We start from the raw sequence: 27554 nt of genomic DNA on the forward strand, positions 1-27554 counted from the left end.
AGACCTTAGCTCATAGGCACACACACAAACACACACACACGCACACACACACGCACACACACACACGCACACACACACACGCACGCACGCACGCACGCACACACACACACGCACGCACGCACACACACACACACACACACACACACACACACACACACACACACACACACACACACACACACACACACACACACACACACACACACACACACACACACACACACACACACACACACAAGCAGTCCCAGGATTTTGTAAAGGGGTAAAAGGGAGAACTAAGCAGTTTAAGGGGTTGGCTAATGAAGTGATCCAGGAAATCGTTGACCTTTAATGATCATGTGGCATTAAAAAGTCCACATTATACCCTTTTAGCCTCTACCCCCAAACCCTCGTGGGTAGCACAGTTTGAAGAATCGGCGTCCTACGAACACCGGGCGGAATTTTTATAGGCCTTTTTTACAAACGTGGCTGAGGTAGTCGGTCTCAGGAGAGGGTAGCATGGTTTTTTTTTTCCCTCCCAAGAAACTGGGGCTTTTCGTTTAGTAAACAAAAATTCGACCACAAAACAAACGCAATTTACAGAGTTTATACATGGAGTAATATGATCTTAGTCGCTAATGCTTCTGAAACTCAATAACAACAACTCTATCCCCCAAACACACTCAAAAGGAAAAAATAAAAATTACGCGGAACCACAGAAATTTTTTTATTATTATTATTAGCTATATGGTGAAAGAAAGCCTGAGGCTTATGCTGCACCAGCCAAAAAAAAAAAAAAAAATTCCCTAGTTACCCTGAGAGAGAGAGAGAGAGAGAGAGAGAGAGAGAGAGAGAGAGAGAGAGAGAGAGAGAGAGAGAGAGAGAGAGAGAGAGAGAGATCAAAAGTAGAAGGAATCACCAAGAAAAAGAAGCATGATGATATCCAGCTCAGGACCCTGGGTGTGCCAAGCCCATACTCACCAGATGTGAGCCCCTATTGTGGAATGTTTGCTTTTTGATTAGAATCTTTATATCCAGAACTACTTCGCTACACGTCAGTTATATTTTATCAGGAAAAAACAAACTTTAGTATTGTTGTAATTTATAAACGATGAAAAACTTCAATTACAGTATTATGAATAATACTTGCAGTTTTTCCTGTTTATTAAGTTTTATTATCTTTGCGCGTTTTGAAAGATATGGAGAGATTGAAGAATACTGCCCTCTTGTGACGGGTTGAAAAATACACTTCAATAAATATTATTCATTTTAATTGTTTGAAAACAAACTTTTAGCGAGAGTTAATAATTAGTAGTTATCAATATTTTCTAGATATCGATAGATTAAATGTGAGAAAATATTTATCTTTGTTTACAGATGCTACTTTGTGACGTCACACAAGAAGATTGAGCAACCACCTTAAAATGGCATAAATGTTGTCTGTGTGTGTGCGTTTAGTTGTGGTTGTGTAATTTGTTAACCGGTGCCGTGTGTTTAGTGTTAAAGTGACTGTGGGCGTTGTTTAGATTTTTCGGATGCAGGAAGAATGGATCTCTATGATGATGAGCTAGAAGAAGATGCCTCCCGCATTATGAAAGATTTAAATTTGTTTGAAGTGCCTTCCCGAGAATATTTACTAACTACTTCTACTACCCCGAAACGTTCAGAAACATCGGCTGGAGAAGACTTTGAAAAGAAAAGGGAGCTCTATGCAAACTTAAATTTAAATAGTAAGAATTACTGTTTAGGTAAGTCTGCTCCTACGGAGTGTAATTATGGAAAATTGCTTTCAAGTGCAGCGAGTCAAGCCCAAGTTGTTGCCAATATTAAGAACAATAATACAAACACTCAGCAGAAAAGTTGTTCTGCTCTTCGCAGTGAGTTTCCTGCAACCAGCTTTCTAGCTGGAAGGCGGAATGAAAGTGTCATTGCCAGAAAACTAAATACCAACGCGGTTAGTTCTAAGATTTCGGATAATAAACCCGTGGGAGCAATAGAAAGCTTTCTAGTGCCAAGTGGAATGAAGCCTAAGGAGCCGCCGGTATATGCAAAAATTGACCGAGCTAGTGTTATAGCAGCTTCGCGTTTTGCTACTCCCAAACAACCTGTTTCTGGAGCAATTCATGGAATTCCCGTTAGTATTGCACAAACAAATAGTATGAATTCAAATATTAATAATGTCGGATATATACCAGCCGTTCGTGCTACACCTACAGTGGTTGCGACTTCCCAAGTGGATGATAATGCACTTTCACGATTATCACTTGGTGCTAATAAAAGTATCCCACTCTCTTCAACACTTTTAGTTCAGAGGACAGGAGGCGGTGGTCACGATTCTACCCATTCTAGCCCACGTAGTAGTCTTAGCAGTTCAAGCAGGGAGTCTCAGCATTCTAACTCGCCAAGAGCAAGTGTAACTGGTCCAATATACGAAAACCTACAGAGTATTCAAGCAGGCAGAATAAGTTCAGTAACCGAACATCGTCAAGTAAATAATATTCATCCTTCAACACATATCACTTTGGAACTTCAGCAGAGTCCCAGATCCTCCATTAGTTCTCAAGATTCAAAGCACTCAAGTCCAGGATCAAGCATGGTGAATGTTCCAAAATCTGTTAGTGCCTTAGCTGACCTTCCACCACCTTATCCACACCCTTCGAGTGCAGAATATCCAATCTATGCAAATATTCAAGACTTGCAACAGAAGCTACATGTAGGGAACACTGGGGCCTTGGGTGTTGGTTCGAATGTTAATTCCCTACCAGTTGAAAAAACAGTACATAGTATAGAGAAACCAAGCATAGTTTCATCCACACCTCATCCAGTGTCATATGCTACATCTCTCAATACCATGTCTGCCTTAACAAAACCAGCAGTACCTCACTTACAGACAAGTGGAGTTCCTACTCGAGTTCTCAATTGTAATGCAGTTCCTCTCTGTGCTGGTTATAGTTGCCAAGTTGTTGGTTCTACTAATACGTATAAAATTTCAAGTGGTGCGACACCCTACGATAGTAATCATCCAGTGCAAACACTGACACCAGGGGCCCCAAGAATTTATCATCCCACAGCTACCATCACGACTAGTCATCAGATATTACCTAGCTCATGCCCACCATATACGACAGCATTTCACCCCCAAGCAGCCAATTCCAATACTTATTCATTAGCAAGAGGGCAGCAGATCCATCCCCAGCTGCCAAATATTACTGTATCTAGTTCAGTGTTGCCAGGAGCAAACGAAATGTCTCCCCATTTTCCTGTAACCACGTCACATTCCTTACATTTAAGAGGTTCACCACATTTGCCACAGCCTGTTGACTCTCAGGTATTAACATCAAATAATAATATCAGAGTGCAGCCTTTGGGTAATTGTTCACCACCACCACCTTATCCAGGCCTAGGATATAAACCAAATACCCTGAACAGCAAAACTTTGTTACCATATAATGTTACGCCACCAAGGCCTAAAGGTCCTACAGAGGCAGAAAAGAAAGTTGAAGCACTAACAAAACAAATAGAGGATGACCTAGAATCTAACCCAGAAGGGGAATTTTTTGGTAAGTCTTTAGTAGTCGTTTGGTTTATAGAAATAATTTAAGTCTTTATTTCAGATATCAAAAGAAAAATTTTTAGTTGAAACTTATGTTATTGTGCAAATATTTCATTCAGTTTTCCAAGGAGTGGATTTTGGAAGACACTTGTATCTGTTAAAATGTTTTCATACAAACAAATTAAACTAAGACATTTATTTAGTTATGTGAAAAATATACTATTCATATTTATTATATGAAAATTATTATTATATAATTTGCTGCATTGAAAAAAAACATTTATTTTTATATATAGATGTAACGACTTCCTTCAATTTTATGCTTTCCAAATCATTTTGAATGGAAAGCATAAAATTTAACTTTGAAGTATTTGTTATAATTGTTTCTTGCTTGAATAGTTTGTGCATGACTGCGACATATTTCTCTTTAAAGCATTAGATATGAATGATGTGCTTTTTGTTGATTTGTAATTTATTCTGCACTATTTGACACTGAAGTAGGTATTTTTCTTTTATTTTTTGTAAACTTTTATTGTAGATTTTTCATTTATTTATTTTATTTCTTTCCAATTTATCCTCAGATTTGCTGTTTGAATAATAATACTTTGAATTGTTGCTGCAAGAACGAAGCTGGCAAATGGATTAGTTTTTGTTTCAAAACACAATTTTGAACTTTGTTCTGATGTTAGTATTTTATGTGGGTCCCCTTGTTTGGAGATACTTTAAACTTGGAAATTCGGTGGCTATACTACTGTAAATTTTGCAAAGAGACATGTGACTGTGTCGAAAGTGAGTGCACATAAATTTCTTATTTTACTCCTTGCCCTGATAACAGGCATTTATAGTTTATTCCAAATTGTGAAAGTAAGGCTGACCTTGAACAATCCCTTCGAATATCTAGATTAGCGATATCAATGACACTTTCCATATTACTGAACTCTTTTTAAGATTTCCTTTTAGCTTTAAACCTGTCTTTAAATGTGATGTGTTCTTCATGAGTGATATGAAGAAATGAACTATTTTAACACTTTATAGACCACGATACTTATTTTAATAAGTGAACATTATTATAAACACTAAGCTAGTTTGAAAAAGACATTTGAACTCCTTGTTTCTCATTTTGCAAGTGAGCAATAACCTGTAATAGGATTTTTAACATGATGCTAATTTATTATAATATTTATCATGGTGTATAAAGGTTGGAATAGTTAATTTCTTGATTTTCTTTTAATTTGCCAGTGCTAAGAGGAAAATGGGAAGGCTGACTGCTTAGTGTTTGTCTAGTGGTGACCTTACTTGGCTTTTATAAATAGGCAGTTGCTTATGGCACCAAAATTTGAAGGCACTAGATAAGTTCCACGAATTTGCCTAGATGAGTCTAGAGTAGTGCAACTCATACCGGGGATTGGAATGTGCACCTGTCATAATTTTATCATCCTGTAATAGCAGATGTTTGTCTACCCTATTACACGGCAATTTCCTGTGGGGGAAGATTAACAAATAACTGTTCTGTTGAAATGCTTCTACAAATGAGGGAATTTATAATGGCAAAAAAAATTTCTTTCATTACCGTACTTCCTTCGCTGTTTCTCACCCCTTAACTCCTGCATTCCATTTTGACATTTCACAGAGCCACCAAGTGTCTTTGGCAAGTTTTTTTTTTTATATTCTACTTGCTTCTGTGGAACATTGCCTTAGGTATAGAAGCTTGACTCTACAGTTAGCGCTGGTGGCTTTGTCAGGTATGGCTGTTTCCTGATTAGCAGCAATTTGGAGAACTAAAATGATGTTGCAGGACATTTGGTCAGAAATGCTTTGGGTAGCTTACAATGCATGCAATATATAATCCATGCCAAGGATTGGTTAACTCACTAGAAAAAAGAGAAAAAGATATTAGAAAACCAAAATATTAAGTTACTGGCTATGGGAAGCTCCAATGTAAATAAAAGATATTACTTTAAACTCCCCATAAGTTGATGAGAATTCGTACTTCTTGGAAGATACAAAAGTACAAGCAGTTTGAGTGACTGGTTCAAGCTTGCATAACTACTAAATATGGCAGTGTTCTTGTATTTCTCTATCTTTGTATGGTTGCCCAAGAGTATAAACAGAATTTATTTTAGACCTCTGCAGCTGAGTTGTCAAGTATGAAGGTACATAAGTACACTTGCTTGAGTGACCTTGGTTCAAGCCATGTGAATACTAAATATGGTTGTGTTCTTGTGAACTCTGACTTTGTGATCATCCCATAGCATAAAAAGAAAATTTTTTATATTTTTTATTTGCATGTTGTATGGACTGAAAAACCTGGAATAGTTTGGAGGCTTTGTCTCCCCCTGCCTGAAATCAGCTAACTACAGCCCCATTGAAGATGCCTTTAGAAATTCTTTCAGCCATCAACAGGAGGCGCCTCTGTAACCAGGTGGTAAAGAGCAGCAGTGCGTAGCACACGCTTCTTGATTAGACCGGGGTTCGAGTCCGTCACCACCAAATACGGAGGATGCGGAAAGGTCAGGGAATGACCACCCCACATCCCAGGAGCAATATGGCCTTAGTTGCTAATGCTCCTAAAAACCAAATAACAACAACCATTAACAGGATTCAAACCTAGATCTCCAAATGAGTGATAGATGTCAAAACATCTATGCTGCCATGGAGGACACTAACAAGAGAGTTAAAGCTCTGTTTAAAAAAATAGTAAACAGTGTAGTGTATTTGCTTCCACAGTATGTATACAGTGGATGCCACTTATTGCAATAACTTTGAGATAACAGCTAAAGTGAAAACAATAAGAATGCAGCTGTTTGGTATTGTTTATTGATGTAGTGCAGAAATATGTATATAAAAAATAAGTGGATAGAAAGAAAACATGAAAATCAAGCAATATGATATATTTTAATTTGACTGTCCCTGTCTCTCTAAGAAAGTCATCAGTAAAAGTGAAACTGTCATTATTTCTGGAAATCCATTAAAATCAAATAAAGAAAACACATACACTGACCCAAAAAATACAAACCTTTTGTATTAAGACCGTCACAGATAAAAGAGATGCAAAGAAAACTGACATGGGGTGATGTGTTGCCTTGTTGAGTATAAACACTGTATAGGCTCTTTGACTGCAGTAACCTGAAGCCAAAATGAGGAAAAAGTGAAGTCTATCAGACTTAAAAAAAGGTCTTATGAGTGCATATTTAGCAGGAGCCATGATTCAAGAAGCAAAAGACATAACTGATTTCTCAGAAGCATCCATCTCAGAGGATTTTAATGACTAGAAGGCAAGAAGTTTTTCTACATCTCAAAGGCATAAATGTGGAAGAAACATAGTACTTCAAGAGAGAAACCGTAGTACCCAAAGGAGGACTTTACAGGAAAAATAGGACATTCAATGTGCAGCAAATAACTTCCGAATTCAACCAAGCCCAGAACTTCCCAATTTAAACCTGTAACGTGTATAGGGAATTGAATAAATTGGGTACTGGCAGTCACCTGCCTATTCGGGAGCCACTTTTTTTTTTTTTTTTTTAAGAGAAAAATAGAAAAATCTACTCTCAGTTGTGCTGAGAATATAGTGATTGAACAGTGGAAGAAAGTCATGGGATAGATGGGGTCAGACAAATCGCACTAAACTTTATTTTATTTTGCACTGATGGTAGTCTAAGAGTATGGGGAGAACCTCACAAAGCAATGTATGCTGTTTGCCATGTTAAGACAATCCAAGCTTCTGGAGGTGGTGTGGGGAATGTTTTGTTGGCATAGATTGGGTTTGTTGATACTGGCGGAAGGCTGAATGTCACCCAGAGGAGTACCTGAATTTTATCAGTTCTACTGCATCCTGCAATGTTACACTTTTATCCTGATGGTGATGGCACTTTATGAATGACAATGCGACAGCATATCATAGTCACCCAGAGGAGTACCTGAATTTTATATCAGTTCTACTGCATCCTGCAATGTTACACTTTTATCCTGATGGTGATGGCATTTTATGAATGACAATGCGACAGCATATCATACCAGAATCGTGCAAGAATGGATCAGAGAACATGATACAGATTTTTACCATCATTCCTACTCCCCGCATTCACCCAATTTCAGTCTTATTGAGAATGTGTGGGATATGCTGGAGAGAGCTATTCGGCAACAAAGTTCTCTTTCTTCAACTCTGATGCAGTTTTGTGATATTTTGCTGGAAGAATGGTTACAGTAGACCAAAATGCACTAAAACACCATGCTGCACTGCACACTTGCTGTTATTCAAAACAAAGGTAACCAATTCGATACTGAATAAGGGTTCATTTTTTTTTTTGGCCAGCATGTATGTTAAGATCAGGAATTAGAAAAGGCTTAATGCTCTACTGTAAAACAGTCAGATTGATAGGAGTACAAATACAGTACTTTCCTTCATAGAGTAATGACACTGGCAACCATACAAACAGCACAGAGCAACGGTAGTAATTAGCCACATAACATATCAGTTTAAGAATAAATCTCAGTGTACTTGCATAAGCTACGCAAAAAATTAATAACATAAACCAATGTGCTGATTACAATGAACAGCTTTTTTTTTTTTTTTTTTTTTCTCTCTCTCTCTCTATATATATGCTAATATATCTCTGATCAAGGATATCATAAAAATGGTAACATTACTAGTATTGGTCATATGTTGCAAGGAAGCCTAAGGCTTATGTTGCACCAGCAAAAAAAAAAAGGTTATTCTACTTGTTGCAAAATCAAATATTCATTCCTTTTCCTCTATAATTCTTTGTTTCTTTTCCATTTCTCACAGTTTTCTTTTATATTCAACCCATGTTGTGAGAAAAATATCCAATGATTCCACCAAATGTGGCATTATTTGGATCAGTGGTCAGCAGCTTTTTTAGATCATGGATCAGTATATATGGTTTCTGCAATGTGTTGGGTCAATAAAATGTTTAATGGAAAATTTTAACTTTGAAGCATATCATCTTGGCTGTTAGTTGAACCTAAACAGTGATTCATGCACCAAATCCCATGTATAGTGCACATCACTTATTTTAAGTATGGATAATGTATTTGTTTAATTTTATAGTTTAGGATAGTCATGTTGGGTTGGGCATGACTATTTTATAGTGCATGGTGTCAAAACTGAGAGATTTTACAAACATGTTTTATTGATTTACCTGAAATAGGTGGGTGACTTGTTTTTAGATTACTCAGTTTTAAAAACAATTGTTTTTGCTTGCACTGAACCACATCTTGTGGTAAGAGATAAGAACAAAATTGCTGGTGCTAGTTTATCTTTATAGCCTAGATTAAATTCTCATAATATGTCAAGGTGATCTTGTAAATATTCTTGAAGCTAATCAACAGCAGTTTTTTTTTTTTTTGTGTAATCCTTCAGTGATGCCAATATGGTTTGGCTGGTATCTAGCATAAATTTTTGGGCAGTGGAAAAATTTCCTAGCTATTTTGGGAGTTTAAGCTTAGCTTTAAGAATTTAAATGTCTGCTTAAAAAAAAAAAAAAAAAAAATGCATAGTGAAAGATCCCAGAAATTTTTCATCCTCTGGAAGAAAGGGCTTTTTTTGATGATGCAACAAACTTCACAACCTTAGTCAATAATATTATGTTTTGATGTACAAATGGGTTTAGAGAAGCTGTGAATATGTGCAATGACTCTTTAGTTTAGCAATCTGGAGGAAAGTTGTTAATCTTATGGCCATCCTTAATATAAGATATATTTATTCTTTTTTTGGAGTATTTTCAGTTTAGTAGCCAAAAGATGGTGCAGTTTATTTAGAATTACACAAAATTGCATATTACTTTACTTAACTCTCACTATTATCATTTCATTTTATATATATATATAATTTATTTGTAAAATAATAAGAGAAGTTTACCTCAATATAATACAACACTTGTGTATGATACTGTCCAAGCCAACCAGACTAGCAGGGTGGGTAATCAAAAATCTTACATTACAATAAAAAATAATTAATCAATTAAAAATCAATTGAACACAAATTAAGCTAATGCAATTAATTAAAATAAATTTAATGAAAAAATTTGCAAATTACGTATTAATGTTTGCCAGCCATTTCTAATCTGATTCGTGGGCTTTTACACAAAAACAAATAATCCCTATTTAAGTTTCATGCTCACCCCTATTTGGTAATTTTCGTTCCTGTGATCATGACATATGGTCGAAAAGCGTTGTCAGCTTCAGGAAGGAAAATCGTTTTTGCAAATTTTTTTTTTTTTTTTTTAATTAGTTGCGTTAGATTGATTTTTTTTAATTGTTTTTATTTTTTACTGTAATGTAAGATTTTTGATTTTTTTTTTCGTTTTAATTGCTGGAGAGTATCATACGGAAGTGTTCTACGTATTATTATATTGAGGTAAACTTCTCTTGTTATTTTACAAATATTGATATCAACGTAGGACATATTGAGCATTACAGCTCTGGTTCATACTATCAAAGTATATACAGTATATATTACATGTTGGAGCACTTGAACAACTTTTTAGAATTTCATTTGTGAGTAGCAGTCTTTCTTTTCTGATAAGAAAAATCAAAGATTAAAAGATGTTACCTGTTAATCTTCCATTGCTAATATGCCACTTAATTTTTCTGTTATTATTTTAAAAACTTGTAAACTAAGTCATTATCCCATGTAACTTTGCCAAGCAATATTCTCTAACTGGTTATACAGCATTTTCTGTTTTCATACCAATATGCTCCAAATTATGAGACATTTAAATTTTTCTGCAGTGTTTAACAGATTCCAGGTGAGAAAAAGCATCTACTTTTTTTTTTTTTTTTTTTTTTTCTAGGCAATTCCCATTCTCACGTGCTGTCTGTGAGATGCCAGTAATTGGTGTCTAATTTTGCTTCTTCAAAGATAAACACAAACAGCTAACGAAAGTAAAAATATACGCATTGCATTTGTGTCTCTCAGATGCCAGGCATGAGTCTGGGTTTCGGTGGGGTAATTGGTGACCTGGAAATATTCAAAAAAAAAAAAAAAAAATGATAAAAACTTTTATTATTGGTTTCTCACTTATTTTCATTCAATATTTTTAGCAAATGGTAATTAATGATTACCATTTTGAATTTGGTAAAAAAGGCTAAAACGTAATGTTTTTAAATTAAAACAAAAGGGGATCAAACAGATGCCATGTGCTTTCCGAAAACTGAGAGTAATAGTTATGGAAGGTTAATCATTTCTATCAAAATACATTATCTCATAAACTGCTTTGCAATTTACTGATTGCTAAGCTGACCGGGCTAGCCAGGTGGGTAAAGTGCCTGCCTGGAAACCCAAAGGTCGCGGGTTCGATTCCCGCCTCGGGCTTGGATCAATGTACTGCAAAAATCTTGGGAGGTGCATTATGGCCACAGAAGCCTATGCGGCAACAACTACCAAAAAAAAAAAAAAAACTGATTGCTAATATGCCTTATACCGAGATAAAAAAAAAAAAAAAAACACTTGTCTAGAGCAACTTAACTAGCAGTTCAGCTGGGAATTATCTGGAGGATGGGGGATGACCTTTTTAAGAATAAAAATTCTTCCTACATGGAGATAAAGATCATTGAATCTCTGGCTGGGTCTGGACTTGCCTGTGCCACAAAGCAGGATGTTACTGGATCTGTTGAAACGTAAGAATTTAATAAAGTTAGAAACTTGTATAAATTTTTTACTAAACACCAAATTATTTCAGGCAGGGTCAGATTAAGGATGAAATAGGCCCTCATCCATATTTAAATTTGAGACCCCTTTAAATATATATGCTAAGAATAACTAAATTATTGAATCTCGTTTCTGTTATTGGTAGATAGGGAGGGTGGAAACAGGTGTGAAATTCCTGCTGAAAAACTCGGACAATTTATCTCGAACAACATTCCTTCATTAAAACTTGTCGGATAATTGAAAAAACTTGTTTTTGGAGAGCTTTATTCATCCATACATTGATACATATTTTTCCTTATCCGTAAAAAATTATTATTAGAAATTTTTATCACTACTTTAGAAAATATTTACACTGAAAATGAGGCCCCTCTTCGGGTGGGGTCCCCGGCAATGGCTGGTTTGGCTGTACCATTAACGCGGCCCTGATTCCAGGTAATAAAATATACAGTTTCATAATGTTAATGAATTGAAAAGACATATGTCAAATCATGGGAGGGGGAAGGAAATGTATTTCTGAAAAAAAATGTGAATGGTTCCAACAGTACCATACTTGTATTTTTATTTATCCGGTATGCTACAACTAAGCCTTTTTAAGTGTTCTTGACTCTGTGTACTGAGTAATTAGTAATCACTGGCTCTCTGTTCTTAATCTTGCAGACATTTTTTTTTTTCTGCATGCTTTTTTTCCCTTGGATATATTCACTAATCATGGTTATTCTGAATTTATCTGTAAGGCCTTTTTCTTTCTTCTCTGTTATATCAAATCTCAAGAGCTTGGTTTAGTCTCACCTTCTTAAGTGGAAGGGAGTTTCTTTTCTAACTAGTGTATCTTGTTACATTCTCTGCAACGTCCCAGAAAGGGACAAGTTGATGGTTGTAAATTGCATATACCCATAAGTTTGTTTATGGAATAAAGAACATTGGATATATTTTGTTGGAAGCAGGCTCTACCCTTCCCAGGAACTAGTTATATTGCCAGACTACCAGTTATTTTAATGTATTAAGATGCGACTTCATACTCTCCAAACTAACTTTTTTTTCTTTATTCATTTTCTTTAATTTTGTTCTCATATTAATATTCTTCCTCAATGTACATTCACTTAAAATTAGGCTTTGGATATTAAAATATAATATCAGTTAAGTTTCTTTTCTTTGCAATCCTCTACCCATCTGCAGTACTAAGAACTAATCAACCTTTTGTATTTGAGGTTGTCACAAAATATATGGCAATAGAGTTCTCGTGCATTTTATTTCTTCTTTGTAACTTTATTTATAATTATACAACTTTTATATTTGCTTCAATTATTGTGGATATGCACATATGAATGAAAATTAGACTAGAAACCAGAAATAAGTTGTTGCAAGTTTTATATTTATTCACTAAAACTTTAAAAAAAAAAAAAAAAAAAAAAAATCATTGATTGTTAGGTCTTTTGATAGCTTGTGATTCATACATAATATAAAAGTTATCTTTAATGTTTTTAATTAATTTTAAAAAATAGTGTAATAAGAAAGAAACCATTTCCATAACTTAACTTTTGAAAAACTAGTAAGCTATCAGACTTTCAGCAATCCAAGTTATAAAATTCAATATAATCCAAGTTATGTTCTTGTTTATAATCCAGAAATCACTGGAGTATAAAAAAGTACATAACTCACAATAGAGTACAATTGTTAATCATATTTAGGTAGTTCCTATTTAGGTAGCTTAAACTACCATTCACTCAGTGTATGCTAATGCATTCTTGCTTAACTTAAATTTATTTTAATTAAACTTACTTTCATATAAAGTCATTATTACATCTTGGCAAGTATTTAAAATATGTTAAAATTCTTCTGTAGTATTTACTGCTGCCATTAAATTTTAGGCTTTGCCTGCAAATTATGAAAATCCTTGAATTTGGATCCTGCTGAAGTTTTATGTCCCACAGGAGACGCTGTCAAACCTAAACAATATTCATATACATTCCTAAGTTAATTTGAACAACCCAACCTTTAAAAGTTTCCACTGGTCAGAGAGCATAATTTTGTTGCTAATATTCTATGACAGTAAACTTTTCTGATTTGTTAGTAGAATGGTAATTATTAGGAAGTAGCTTATTTCAACAAAATTTAGTCGAATGACAGTTGTTTATTACTTCTACCAGTCTATGCTCGCTATCATTATTATTGAAGGCCTGGCTCTGACTGACTATAATTAGTTATCTTACCTTTTATCTTACAATTGGTGTGGGCAGGAGCAGCAGTGCATAGTCACACGCTTCTTGATTAGACCGGGGTTCGAGCCTGTGACCACCAAATACGGAGGATGCAGAAAGGTCAGGGAATGACCACCGCATATCCCTGGAGCAATATGGCCTTAGTTGCTAATGCTCCTAAAAACCAAATAACAAACAATTTGTATAATTGCCGTCCATCCCACACAGAGTGAAAAAGACCCAAGTTTGAATCCCATCAATGATGCAAGGAATTTTCAAAAGCCTTTTTCACAGTGTCTGAGTTGGTTTCAGGTGAGGGTAGCATGGTTTTTCTCCCAGAAACTGATTTTTTTTTTTTTGTCCTGCAAACATCAAATCAACCACAGAACACTCAATTTACAGATGTTATATACGTCGCAAATATAATCTAAGCTATTGATGCACCTAAAAATCCTACAACTTATCTGTTGTCATTTCAGCATCTTTCTGGTTTGATAATTGACTAAGTAATGAATAAAATAATTTAGTAAATGTTTTTCACTACTACATTCATTTGCCTTTTGATGTTTTCTACAAAGATGCCCTCAAACTTTACTTTTTATATTTACAAAAAAAAAAAAAAAAGTGGACCGTTAGACCAATAAAAATAAATTCCATAAACATTTTTATTTTTTCTCACTAATTCTGCAGTAATTTTAAATCAAAACTTCATAAAACAATACAGAAATGATTAATATAGCTTAACTACAAAATATAAATTAAATAATATGAAACGTTTCATATAAAATAATAGCTACTAAGCAATGAACCTAGTATTATAACTAGGCAGTAACAACATTCTTTGAGAAGGATGGGTTTCTTTTATCTAATAGAACTTTCTAACTTGTTTTGTTTCTAACTTGTCGAAAAATTTGTCTTGCATAATTATGTTTTTACAAAAGAAATTTAATATTTTTAATCAACTTTTCTCATGTAGAAAATGGTATTGCCTGGACCAACTAGAAATCAGTTAGTTAAATCTAAATTGCAGAGAAGAATTGGTTGATCAGTTTTCTCCAGTCACTGTTATTTAATACATCAGTTTTAGAAAAATATTTATGAAAATATTTTTTCAATGACAAGTGATCAAATTGCAGTCATTCACCAAAAGAGGAAGTTCACAGTTTTATTATCATATAAGACTTCATTGTCAGAAGGATTAAGATTTTGTTATTATTAACTCCTCCTAACCACAGATCAAGGTTTTGGAAGAGCATGCTAGTTCTTTTGTTCCAAAGACAAATTTTCTTCCCCAAATCATGGCGAAGAACTTGGAATGTTTAGCTTGTGAAATGGCAGTTAAATAAGAAACCTTGATGAGGAAGTTGACATATAAGCTTACATAGTAGTAATTTTCTTCTTTCAAAAAGTACTATAGTTCATTTCCAACTTCATGCACGAGCAACACTTTTTTTTCCTTTGGATAACCATCTTGCAGCACTGTTGAATAACAAAAGCCCAGATGTCTGGTCCCATTTTTTTATGGTTCTTTGAAAATTGCCAATGGCCAGGTTTTGATTTAAATTTTTATAATGGTTTACTAGGGGGCTTTGCCCCCTGCTTGCTTTGGTCACCAACCCCCATGCACACATTTTCTATGTAAATGTAGAGGTATGACAGAATAAGTGATATCTTTTCTATGTAAAAGACACCTCTCAAAATGCAGTGATGTTCTTCCTCCCCCTTTTTACTCCCATCCTTTAGCTATCTCCCTCACTCATGCTTGCTTTTTTTTTCTTTTTTTCTTTTGTTCTCTGTGAGGAAGCTCAGGTGACCCCTGATGGAGAGCAGCCAAAGTACTGTGGATAACCTGGCTCACCTCCCAGTGCTGGACAATGTAATGTCCCACTAGGGGGGTCTTGCAGCCAAGACGTTAGCACAAAAAACAGAACCCAACACTAAACTACACATGCACCACAGAATACTTTTCTGGCTTTGTACCACGTGACCCACATCATTGGCTACCCCCCCATGCGGCATTCTCAAGGTCAAATAAATATTACCATGTAATTATTTACATGCGTTTACGTAGGTCACTTGGGAAAAGGCCTTTGCTTCGGGTTCCATAATGCATGAGGAATATTGTTGCATCCAAAAGAGCAGGACTAAAATATTTAGCTAAAATACAGTATTTACAAACTATACAAATATTTAAAAAATACTAAATGATTTACAAATATACAAACTTGTCTGGTCTCTTCATCAGCTGATGTTATAATGGAACATCAAATGATGCCATGCGTGGTCGTGTATTACAGAGTGAAGCATGTGCACGAAGTTGGTGAATGTTGTGCGGATAGTTGTCTTTCAATGGATAACAATGTAATTATTTACCTGCGCATTTGTAGTGATGTAATTGCCTCGCCCTAGTCTCCTATTGGCTCGAATAAATATCACTTCGAGGAAAACTTTTAATGTATAGAGAGATGAATTCAATTCTTTTGGTGCTAATGCTTTGAGTATACCACCCAGGTTGTCCACATGGTATCAAGAGCTAAAATACACTGGAAGAACAAGTTTAGTGTATGCATGTATGATATTTATTGTTAACACAAGGTCAAGTAGAGCTATGAATGTTAAGATTTATGTTTTTTGGTGGCCTGGCCTGTATCTGGGGTAATGTTTGTGCAGCCATATGAGCTTCACAAGGTGAAGCTCATATTGCTGCACAAAAAATTTACAGGCCATGTATGACTGTTACGCTGATATATTGGCAGCAACAATGCCTAACAATGAAAATGTAAACTTCGCTGGTCTTGGTGTGGGGGGGGGAAATCTATGGAGTATAAATAAATTTTATTATGTACTTTGTAAGCTAAAATTGGTCTCCCATAGTGCCCAGATATTGAGAATGCTGTGTTGGTGCATAATTCCCCTGTAATTTGACCAGAATTAAGTGTTCTCTTTTCTGAAGGAGTTACTATTTTAATAGTGACTCCTTTTTTTTTTTGTTTGCTGATTTTTTTTGCCAAATTGAGTGTAAAACAGTAAGGAATTCTCAACAAGGACCATCAGATTGTTATACAGCACACCTAGATAACCTCAATTATATCTTCCAAATAGCAACCAAAAAATGACTGCAGGCACGTGCATTAACCCTTCATGCCATTTTACCCATTTAATATTGCAAAAAAACTAGTGATAATAGATTGTCACAATTTCCTTTTTTTGTAATGACTGAAAATGATGCCAAATAAATAACCTGTTTATGAAATTTAGTATTCCAAAACAGGATTCTGTTTAGTAGGTAAATATAAACATAAGTTTTTAGATTCAGAAGTGTGTATGTAACAAAATATAAAAGCAAAACATTACAGATGATCTGTAAGAAAAGTAATTGTATTAGTATCACAAATCAGTACATTTTATACTGACCAGCAGTGCCACACAACTCCTGTATTAGACTCTCTTTACTAGGTATTCAGGTGACTGGAGCAAAATAAATTTTGCACTGGTTAGGCCAGCCCCTATTAATAACAAACATAAATATAACAATGAATAAATCCATAATGAAATACTACAAAATGTACCTTGTTGTCATTCAATTTTTTTTTGGCAGAATTTTAAAATTTTTCATTTTCAATTTTTCATATTTTTGAAGTTAGAAAAGTAATAGTAAATAAATAATCCCATGTTTTTATTTCCCCAGTTTTGATATGCCCTGGGCAGGACCACATACAGATTTTTACAAATAAAAACAAAGGGATTTTGACCCATTAAAAGTTTGGGGGGCTGGGATTGTGATCTATCAATATGGGTTATCGAGTTTTTCATCCAGTAAGATTCAATCATGAAACTCTCAAAAACCATTCCTATCATATTATTAGCCATATGGTGAGAGAGAGAGAGAGAATAGGCTCCAGCTCAGGACCCTGGGTGTGCCAAGCCCATACTCACCAGATGTGAGCCCCTGGGGGTATGGCCCTGTATGCACCCTGCTTATAGGCTCAGCCTGAAGTTAAGATTCTCAGAAATATCCAAAATTTGCTGGGATTTTCTGCCATGTTAAAAGTTGTCTTGCTGCATTAAGTTTCAAAACCCTCAAACTGTTGGTATTTCAGAGTTTTTAAATAAGATCATAGCAGAGTTCACTCTTAACCTGTAAACTTTCCACTCTTTGAGAGAAGGGGGGGGGAGTCATTGCTTACTGGACAGGTCAGCATGTTTTGCTTCTAAATAACATTAATTTCGTTTTTGCATGTGCGCAACTTTTGTACCTTGCAATAAGCACGCTACCACGCAAAATAGAGCACTGTATTTTTGTCATTTTTAAAATGCTTTCCATAGTTTAAAAAAATACACTTTTGGGTTCCACACAAACACTGAGGCAAATATTATGGAATGTGATGACCTTATTACGTTTGAACGAAAGCAGTGTTTATCGATTCTTTCTGTTTCATTCAAGGTTTCACTGCGCGATTTCGTTACGTCTATCGACCTCATTTTTTTTTTTTATTTATTTTTTAAAATAACATATTAGGAAAGTGATGGTTTGTTTGAACAGGTTTATTTCTATAAGGTTTACTGGAATGCGGCTTGAATGTTCACAAATGGGTATGCTTTATTTTGAGGCTTTATTTCGAAATATCTCTATGGAAATTATGAAAGGAGCGCATGAGTCATGCAGGTGTTAAACTGTCGCGACGTGTACGAAATGTATATGTATGCTTAGGAAAGAACGAAAAACAAAATGTGGCCATTTCTTTTAGAAGAAATTAAAGGGATTCAGTACAATGGATTGACGTCGGTTTTAATACTAAAAAAAAAAAAAAAAAAACTGAAAAACTCCCCGATTTTATGAATGGCATTTGTGATAATCAATTTGATTGCCAAAAGACAGGATTGGAACAACGAAGCTCTGAAACAGGATCATATTTCTAATTATTCAATTGGGGTTGGGAGGGGAGGATTGCAACTTCCTAGCTGTACGTCTAGCACAGATTGTGGTGGTCACTGACGCCGTATTTTGTGACGAAACTGCAGTTTAGCTTTCTTTCACACTGAAAGCGCAGCGTATCTCTGGAATTTGATAATGGTATTGTTTTCAGTCTGCGTATCTGAGTGCATTTTAATTCTTGTTGGTCTCACCAAATTCCACTTGCATTAGTTTTTACACACTTCGAGAAAAAAAAAAAAAAAAAACAAAAAACGGGTGAATGTCACTTAGATAACCGGGAGGGAGAGGAAGGTTCAGTGCACTGATTAGTCCCTGAATAAAATGAATTAGGTAATTTTGTTTTTCTTTTATAAAATTATTATTGAAATGTGACCTAGTAAAATGTAAGTCGGTTATTATTTTCCTGTTCATTTATTTAAATCTCGTATTTTATTCACAAAAATATCGTTTATATAATCCTGAATATAAACAGAAAGTTTAATTTTAAATCGAAGTGTAGCTAGTACAGGAGATAGCATCATCTCTCTATTATTTTGATTTTTCATAAAGTAATGGTGTTGTCGAGGCCTCCGTATCCGAGTGGTCAGGAGCGGGAGTGCAGCATCACACGCTCTTTGAGTAGACCGGAGTTCAGCTCCCTGACCGCTAAATACGATCGATCTGCCCACCCGCACTGGACCAGCGTGGTAGATTACGGTCCATTTCCCTCAACATGAATTGTTGTGGAGGCTTCCATCCTACAGTGGGTTGATAATGGCTGCAGTTTTAATGGTGTTGTCTTGAACATAATGACGGCAAAAAATAAGCGAATGCATTTTTCAATATACAGGGTCAGCATCGGGAATGATGGCTTGGGGAAATGGCGAAACTACCATACTGCACGTCTACATTTCTTTGTTTTGTGATGTTTATAATGGATTCGCTGTGTCTGAATTCGAATCCTGTCGGGGTCAGGAGGAACTTTCAAAGGTCTCTTGTCAGGCAATCCTGTAGTTAACCGATTTTGGATTAAAGGAGTAGTACAACAACATGCGAATCATCGCACAATGAACAACCAGTTATGCAGATATATGAAAAATATTTTTCTTTTCCTTTTGGTATTATCAAAACTGACTCTGACGAAAGTAGCGGTGACAATAAGGAATTCCCCCGACCAACCGTCATTTATTTCATGGTGTTTCAGGTCTCAGCCTTGCGCCCAATGATTATAATCGGTGGCTTCGACAACGTGTGAAAAAGGTCTGCGTTCAATTCTCGTTTAGATCGGGAAATAGGTTTCTTAAATTTATTTTTTACAAAGTGTCACATAAAATCATGGAGATGAAAATCTGATTTTTCATCCAGCATACAGGAAAACTTATCGAAGAATATGCACTTATCACACATACATTAGCAGAAATGTTATCATACGTTTACTTGTAATTGCATAGATTTTAAAGAATATTCTTTGTAAGCATGATTATTGTTGTTTAAAAAAAAAAAAAAAAAAAAAAAAAAAAAAGACTCCGAAGTGAAACACTAAGGAAGCAAACTATCACACCACCCCTGAAAAAATAAAAATTCTCTTTGCTGAGAGTTTAAAAATTTGTAGACATCCAATAAATAGGACCCTTTTCCCTCTACAAAAAAAAAAAGCCCGAAGCCCAGAATTGAACACTTCGATCCCACCATTTGATTCTACCATGTTAGCCTTCCTAATAGTGAAAAGGAACCGAAATCGAAATCGCTGTTATAACGATAACAAAATTCTGCCACTAGTGAATTGAAGACCATTCTACAAAAATGGTGAATAAAATCAGGAGTAGCTACATTAAATTAAGTGGGTAGCGGGTCATTGACCACAGCAGGTTTTTTGTTGTTGTTTTTTTTCATGGCCAATTAGACACAGCTTCTTGGTGTTTAGTTGGACTACCACCGAAAGGCTCCCAAACCACTGAGGGGAAAAATTTAGCTCATTGTATAGCGATCGTGGATAATAGATGCACTTCTCTTGATTATATTATGCAGTTTAGTATCATTTATTTCATTCAAGTGGGCTACGCTTGGCGAGCTATATTTTTCATGGTAGTCGAGCAACCACTAGACCTAGTTAAAAATTAACTGCTTGAGAGAACCACTCTGATAAATCATTTTTACACTGCTGACACATCAGTGAAAACAATACGCAAAAAAGACAGTACAGTTACTGCTGCCGTATAATAGAGTTACTTTGCATGTAATGAAATAAATTTTATGACAAAATATTTGCCAGTTTTATATTCACTTACATATGTAAGTAAGAGCTTCCAAAGGCTCAGTATATTCCACGTTACATTTAAGAATATACAAAGGAATGTACCTTTATTCTCTCTTATAGGGATTCTTATTCTACTCTCCTGTAATATTGATGAATTAACGAATGATAATTTAAAACTGAAAATGTGTTCCTTATCTTCAGCCCATGAATGATTCAGTACCCCAGGATTGCAGCTGAAGATCCGAACCCGACCCCAGAAATATCAAAAATATACGTCTTCACTAAAATTCACTTAATCCACTAAAATTCCTCCCTTTTGAGCAGGAATTCTAGTGGATTATTATTTTATTATAGTAATTTTAACGTATATTTTTAATGTCGCGGTTTTTCTGACATAATGGCTTCCATTACTAGAAGTCGCATGGGGGTTGATATTTCTGGGGTCGGGTTGAGGTCATTTGCTGCGATCCTGGGGTACTGAATCATTCATGGGTTGAAGGCGAGCAACACATTTTGAGTTTTAAATTATCATTCGTTAATTCATCGATATTTCAGGAGAGTAGGATAAGAAGAATTACTATAAGACAGAATAAAGGTAAATTCCTTTTGTATTTTCTTAAATCACGTGTGTATACGTGTATGACTTCAAACAAATTTGTTTGCTTTGTTCTTCATATTATACATTGTGGTACACTGTAGATGTATAGTTAATTTCATTTGTTGGTGAAAAGTTTATTTACAGTGTTTGAAGTTGGCGTACCAAACTATTCATTGTCTTTTGCTTTGCTTTCTTGTAATGCCCACTTCGGTATAAGAATGGCTGTTGTAGGGTTTTAGGCCCATCAGCAACTTAGGCCATATTGCGCGTATATAATAAATCTGTAAATTGCGTGTTCTGTGGTCATTTGCTTAACGAAAGCAAATAGACCACAGAACGGCAGCATGGTTTTTACCGGGAGTGAAAACCATGTTGCCTTTGACTGAGACCGACTAACTTAGCCACTTCTTGAAAAAGACCTATGAGAATTTCACGCGTCATTGACAGAATTAGATTTCCAGTCTTTTCCATCCGGTGTGCTGAGGACGGTGATTTATACTAACTGAGCTACCACGAGGGTGATAGATGTCTAGACATGTCCAGAAATGATATTTAAGTTAAAATTGAACTCTCCAGTTAAAGATTTTGCCCCGTTTCAAAGTATTACCTTGGGCAGTTCTACATGAAATCGGACTTTTTTTTTTTTTTTTTTTCTCTCCATGATTTTTGAAGATATTTCTGAAACTCGTTTACTGATATCGAATTTATGCCATAAACTACTGGACTTCCTTCTAAGGCACTGTTTTGTCCCTTTCAGCGAAGGATTGATAATAGAAGGAATTTAGATGAAGCCAAACCGGGAAGTATGGAGTTTTTTTGAGAGAAGTTGCCTTACTGATAATGTAGTACAAATCTGTCGTGTTCTCGGTGAGGCAGTTTCTCTCGGTTACACAGACCCCACATACTTTCGCAATTTGGCTTCATCTGATCTCTCTATTCCCATATCAAAAACTTGTTGAAAGGAATCTGTGTACTGTTTAGTGGAAATTCAGTATGTTTGAGAGAAGTGAAAATTGACATCAGTAAATCGATAAGGGAAATTCCTCTAATAGGGGAAGAAGAGAATGACTTCTTGTGGAGCGGTCCAACGGGGAAACAAAAGCAAATAATTGGCAAGCGCAAATTAACTTGCATATAAAGTCATTCTTTGGACTTTCTAGCACATCACGCATTCCAGGTGCTTGGTAATAGAAATCATTCAAGTTGTTCTTTGTCATTTCTATTAATCAGAAAATAAATCTAATTTAAGAAAAACTTAAAACATTGTCCAGCATCTCCAACCTGGGGATCATGTTCAACGACTATAGTCTATAATAATAGAATATAGGGCGAATCCTGGACGGACGTACGTCTTGTTCTTGGGCGAAGCGTAATTCACGTGCGACACTCACCGACACCGTTAGTGATTGCTGTGCCTCCATTTCGCTATGGAAGTGTCAGTGTGTGGTGCGGTATTTTCGACGACAGTTGATTGGCTCCTTTTATTTTTTTGAATGTCTTACAGGTGACATTTACTAGAGGAGCTGATTGCGGCAACTGTTAAATAACGTGCCTTTGGCTACACACGACTCCGTATGTACTTTGACATGATGGGACTCCTCCACATTTTCCCATGCAGTGAAACTGCATCTAGATCCTTTTCCAGACAGGTAGATCGATCGCATGGGCCACAAATTTGGCCATCCAGGTCGTCAGATCTAATCCCCTTTCGATTTTTGTATCTGGGATTGGATGCAGGAGATGGTGTGCTCGGTAAAAGTGGAAACACAAGCGATTCGAGCCGTTGTGCATTGAGGCCGAAGGTGAACCTTAAAACTTTATTCCATGTTATTCCAGATCTTGTAAACAAAATTTAAAGAATAAACACTTTACTAGATTCATGTTGCCTTATTCTTATTTTGTAGTAGTATTGTAATTGTTAAATTTTGAACAAGCATAACTCCAACCTTTTAGAATCGCACTCATTGAAATAACTTTTTTTTCTTTTTTTTTTTTTCACTCTGATTGACTTCAGAAATCACATCTGAATGAATTCAAGTAAAGCTTGTCATTCTTTCATGAGAAAAAATCAGAGCGAAATTAGCAGCTCTAAGTATAAAAGCTGTTTAAGATAATTTTTATGAGACTAATTAAAAATGTCAAGGACGTGGTAGTCCTATGAATTCCTTTATACTAGGTTACGGTCTCAGGAGATCACAGGAGTTCATAACATTTACAATCTACTATGATCACCGGGTCAGAGGACTCACATGGCCTCAAGTTCATATTTCTTCGCTGGTAATATGATTCATTTAAAAAAAAAAAAAAAAAAAATCAGTTTTGTTTTTTTCGCTTTTGAACCGCCTGGGGTCAGAGTAGTTTACAAGATAGATATGACGATAATATTTCTTCATTTCTTAGTATCTGGCGTGTGAAAGGTTTCTGAATTTTTTTTATCATAAATTGAAAATGCGAGCATCGTATGAGACGAAATTTTTAATGCTTCTGCTATGATTTGCATTTGCCTAGAATTGGTTCTCGTTGGGACATTTGGACGCCATGATTAATCACGGAAGTGTCCAAACTTGTAATCGGCAATGTCCATCTTAACATTTTCAAAAACCTTTTTCTGCTAAGTTTAACAACTAGAACCCTGAGGTAATTTCGAAAAGTTGAACTTATTAACCGAAACAACATACCAACAGATTTTCATCAAAGTCGTGCTGATAGAAATTTGACATTTGTGTTATGCATACAGGTGTATTTTAATTTAAACTCCTCCTGGTGTTTATCTCGCTTATTTTTAAGTTTAGATATCGTTAAATACACACTGTTTCTTATTTCGGACCTCTTTTTGTCACATTTGTGCTAAAATTTGCACCGTTCCAAAATGTATCGTTTAGATTACGATTTTTAATTTTAAATCTTGCCCAATTAAATTTCAATTAACTCTTTCCCCTGCTTTTCTCTGATTGGGAAAGTTGTTCCCCGTCCTCAGTTTAGCCTAAAATCTCTTCGGTGTACTTCTGAATCAGGCGTTAACCGATTTAATTGAGGGGGTGGAGACATAACGGGCGTGTGTAACGTCATTCTTCACTGCATTCGTTTATCTTCACTGGAGTCCTGCATCGGATCAGGTACCCGAGGGTTACCGGCAGTGAGGGTCGATTGCGGTTCCAGGTTTTGAATGTAAATAACGTAATACAGTAATGATAAAATTAATATATTAACTTATTTATTTTTATTTTTGGTAGTTGTTGGCGCATCGGCTTCTGTGGCGATAATGCACTTCCCAAGGTTTTTGCAGTACTTTGATCCAAGCCCGAGGCGGGACTCGAACCCGCTACCTTTGGTTTGCCAGATGTGAAAATAAGACGAAAACACGACACTCGTAGACATCGTTTTTCGATTACTGAGTTAGTTCTGATTATGACGGTTGGTTGTTGTAGGGTTTTAGGCGCATCAGCAACTTAGCCATATTGCGCTACACACACACACACACACAGTCTAGTTACAATATTATGACCATCCCCAATGCAGACATCACACACGCCTAGCAAATCATACAGCGCACGTGTCGAGTTCACACACCGCAAGCATATAAGACTTGATGTTCGGCATCTATAAACACAGTAACAGGCTCTGTCATGGGCAAAGCACGCGACCTACCAGACCTGGAAAAAGGCATGATCATCGGCTATCTTGCCAGGGGTGCTAGCATTTCCGAAACAGCGGACTTTATGAAATGCTCACGTGCTGCAGTGGTGAAAGACTGGACGAATGGGACAGTTTTGACGACCCGATGTGCCAATTGTGGAGCCCCATGCGCCATTGATACCAGAGGTGAATTTCGGCTGAAACGGTTGGTCAGGACATCGGCGCGCTACTGTTGCTCAACTGGCTGTCCAAATGAACCGTGGGGCTACCAGAAAGGTCTCCAACATGACAGTGCAGTGAACCCTGTTACGCATTGGGCTCCGGAGCAGACGCTTGGTGACAGGATCCATGCTGACGGCCGTCCATCGCAATAACGCCATCAGTTTGCACAGCAATACTGACACTGGACCCCGGCCGAGTGGCAACGGGTGGCCTTCTCCGGTGAGTCACGGTTTCTGCTCCACCGAGTGGATGGATGGTGGCGTATTAGGCGTTAAACCTCCGGACACGATTATTGGCAGAATTCAGGTTGGTGGGGGCGGCGTTATGGTCTGGGGAATGTTTTCATGGCATGGCTTGGGTCCGCTGATGCCTCTGGAGGGCACGCTGAACGCAAATGGTTACCTATCGATCGTGGACGATCATATACACCCGTACATGTTGACAGTGTTCCCTGGGGACGATGGTATCTATCAGCAGGACAATACGCCATGCCATATCGCCAGAATTGTCCGTGAGTGGTTTGAAGAGCACGATGGAGACTTCAAGCTACTCCCTTGGCCACCGAATTCTTCGGATCTTAACCCAATTGAAAGAATCTGTGGGACCACCTCAATCGATACATTAGACGGATGGATCCTCGACCAAGAAACCTACAGCAACGCCGGGGTGCCCTGCAGTCTGCATGGTCACGGATACCCGTAGCAACCTTCCGCGGATTTATTGAATCCCTTCCACGGCGGCTGGCTGCGGTGCATGCTGCGAAAGGTGCATATTCTGGATACTAGGTAGGTGGTCATAATAATGTGACTGGACCCTGTATATACAAATGTATGTAATTTGTATGTCTGGAAACTGCATGTGTACAGTGGTCGATTCACAGTTTCCTGGATGAAATACCAGAATTTCCGTGAGTGAAAACTATGCTACCCTCTCCTGATACTAACTCAGCCACGTTGTGAATAAAGACCCATAGAAATTCCTCCCGTTATTGATTGGATTCAACTCTAAGTCTTTTTCACCCGGTGTGGGGAGTTCGACCGTTTATTTCAACTGTGACTCCCACGAAGGCTCTAAATATGAAGTTATTACGTAATATTGCTTCTTATTATGAATTTTGAATTCAGTGCTTCAGAATTAGAAATCAAATCGACAATAAAAACGAAATCTCTCAGAACAAAACCTAAAGAAGAATATCATTAAAAGTTTCCAAAAAATGCAGATATAAAGAATACTAACGTATGATTGCATTCATAGTGGTAAATTCAAAATAATTTAAGTAGATTATCATCATATATACAAAATTATCTACATTTTCACTTTTTGCCGCTCCGGTTAAATTCTTGTCAAGGTTGCCAGTGCAGTAAGCAAAAGAGTTTTCTCTATCTGGATTTCTCATCCAAGGAGTAAAGAGGTTTAATTATAATATCAAGTTCGTTCTCTCTCTCTCTCTCTCTCAGTGCAATGAATATGCAGACAAGCAACATCCACAACTCTGCTTTACTGTGCTGTAAGACATGTGTTAAAGTTTACGCAAACTCTTTCTTGGTCTTCGCAGCAAGATTTCCCGATATCATCAACCCTCTCTGGCGTTCTTAATGACCGTCGGTCTGTATAATTTTTCTTTTTCGTTTAAACACCGCCTGTTCTCTCAATTGATTCACCAGTCACTTCGCTGACAGTGCCGGATTAAGGGACGGACGGGCTAGCAGCGCCCTTACTCGGGGCGCCATCCTTTAAGGGGCGTCAATTTACAAATCATAAAAAAAAAAAAAAAAAATATATATCCTTATGGGGCGCGGAAAAATCTTTCTGCCTGGGGCGCAAAAATACCTTGGTCGGGCACTTCTCGCTGAAGTGTTTGTTATTGGTCTTCTTTGACCCAAAACAGTTGAATTCCCACTTCTCTGATTTTCTTTTCAATAAGCACTTCCTCCTAATGCTATGTGCCGCCATTTTCTTCATGTCAGCCGAAAAGTGTTCAGTGTTGCCAGCCAAAATAAAGTATGTTATGTGACCATCACCTATTTTAAAAGGTGACGGTCACTACTTTCACGATGTCCGGAGAGGAGGGGGGGTGAAGTATTGCTGGAAATCTTAAGGTCCACGGTGTTCCTAATTTAGCACTCTTATGTCAGCTGCTAAAAAAGTGATGTAAACTCATTTATGCAAAATTTCTGCATGTAATGTAAAAAGGAACTTGCCCAGAGTAAAAGTGTTTTGCTTCGATTATTTAATAATTTCGGCCACACTTTTTTAAAATTAAAAACAAGCTTATTGTTAAAATATGGATAAAAGTAATGATTTTCAAGAGTATTTTTTAAAAATAAAAATTTAAATTACAAGTTACAAGAATTTTTTTTTCAGCTTTCAAAAGTGGCATTAATAATGGTTTTTCACAGCTCTCATTCCTACAGGTATTATTATGTCTACTTAAAAGTCCACTCAATTAAGTGGGCGATGAAGACGACTCACTCCCATTGCCAATGAGTCAGCCGACCTAACAACCAGTTCTGTTTTGTCGAGAGGT

General features: G+C 36.4%; 1 protein-coding gene across 1 annotated transcript in view; it reads left to right on the forward strand.

Moving 5' to 3' along the window:
• The first annotated feature begins 1419 nt into the window (after positions 1-1419).
• LOC150082700 (uncharacterized) overlaps positions 1420-27554 on the forward strand; it is a 187439-nt gene continuing 161304 nt past the window's right edge. Inside the window, exon 1 of the mRNA XM_090378245.1 lies at positions 1420-3539. Within this exon, the coding sequence (XP_090234371.1) occupies positions 1526-3539 (2014 nt within the window). The 5' untranslated portion in view covers positions 1420-1525. The remainder of the gene's footprint in view (positions 3540-27554) is intronic.

The sequence above is a fragment of the Mastigoproctus giganteus genome, chromosome 7 (genome assembly GCF_048544385.1).
Source record: "Mastigoproctus giganteus isolate SK-2022 chromosome 7, ASM4854438v1, whole genome shotgun sequence".
NCBI lineage: Eukaryota > Metazoa > Arthropoda > Arachnida > Uropygi > Thelyphonidae > Mastigoproctus > Mastigoproctus giganteus.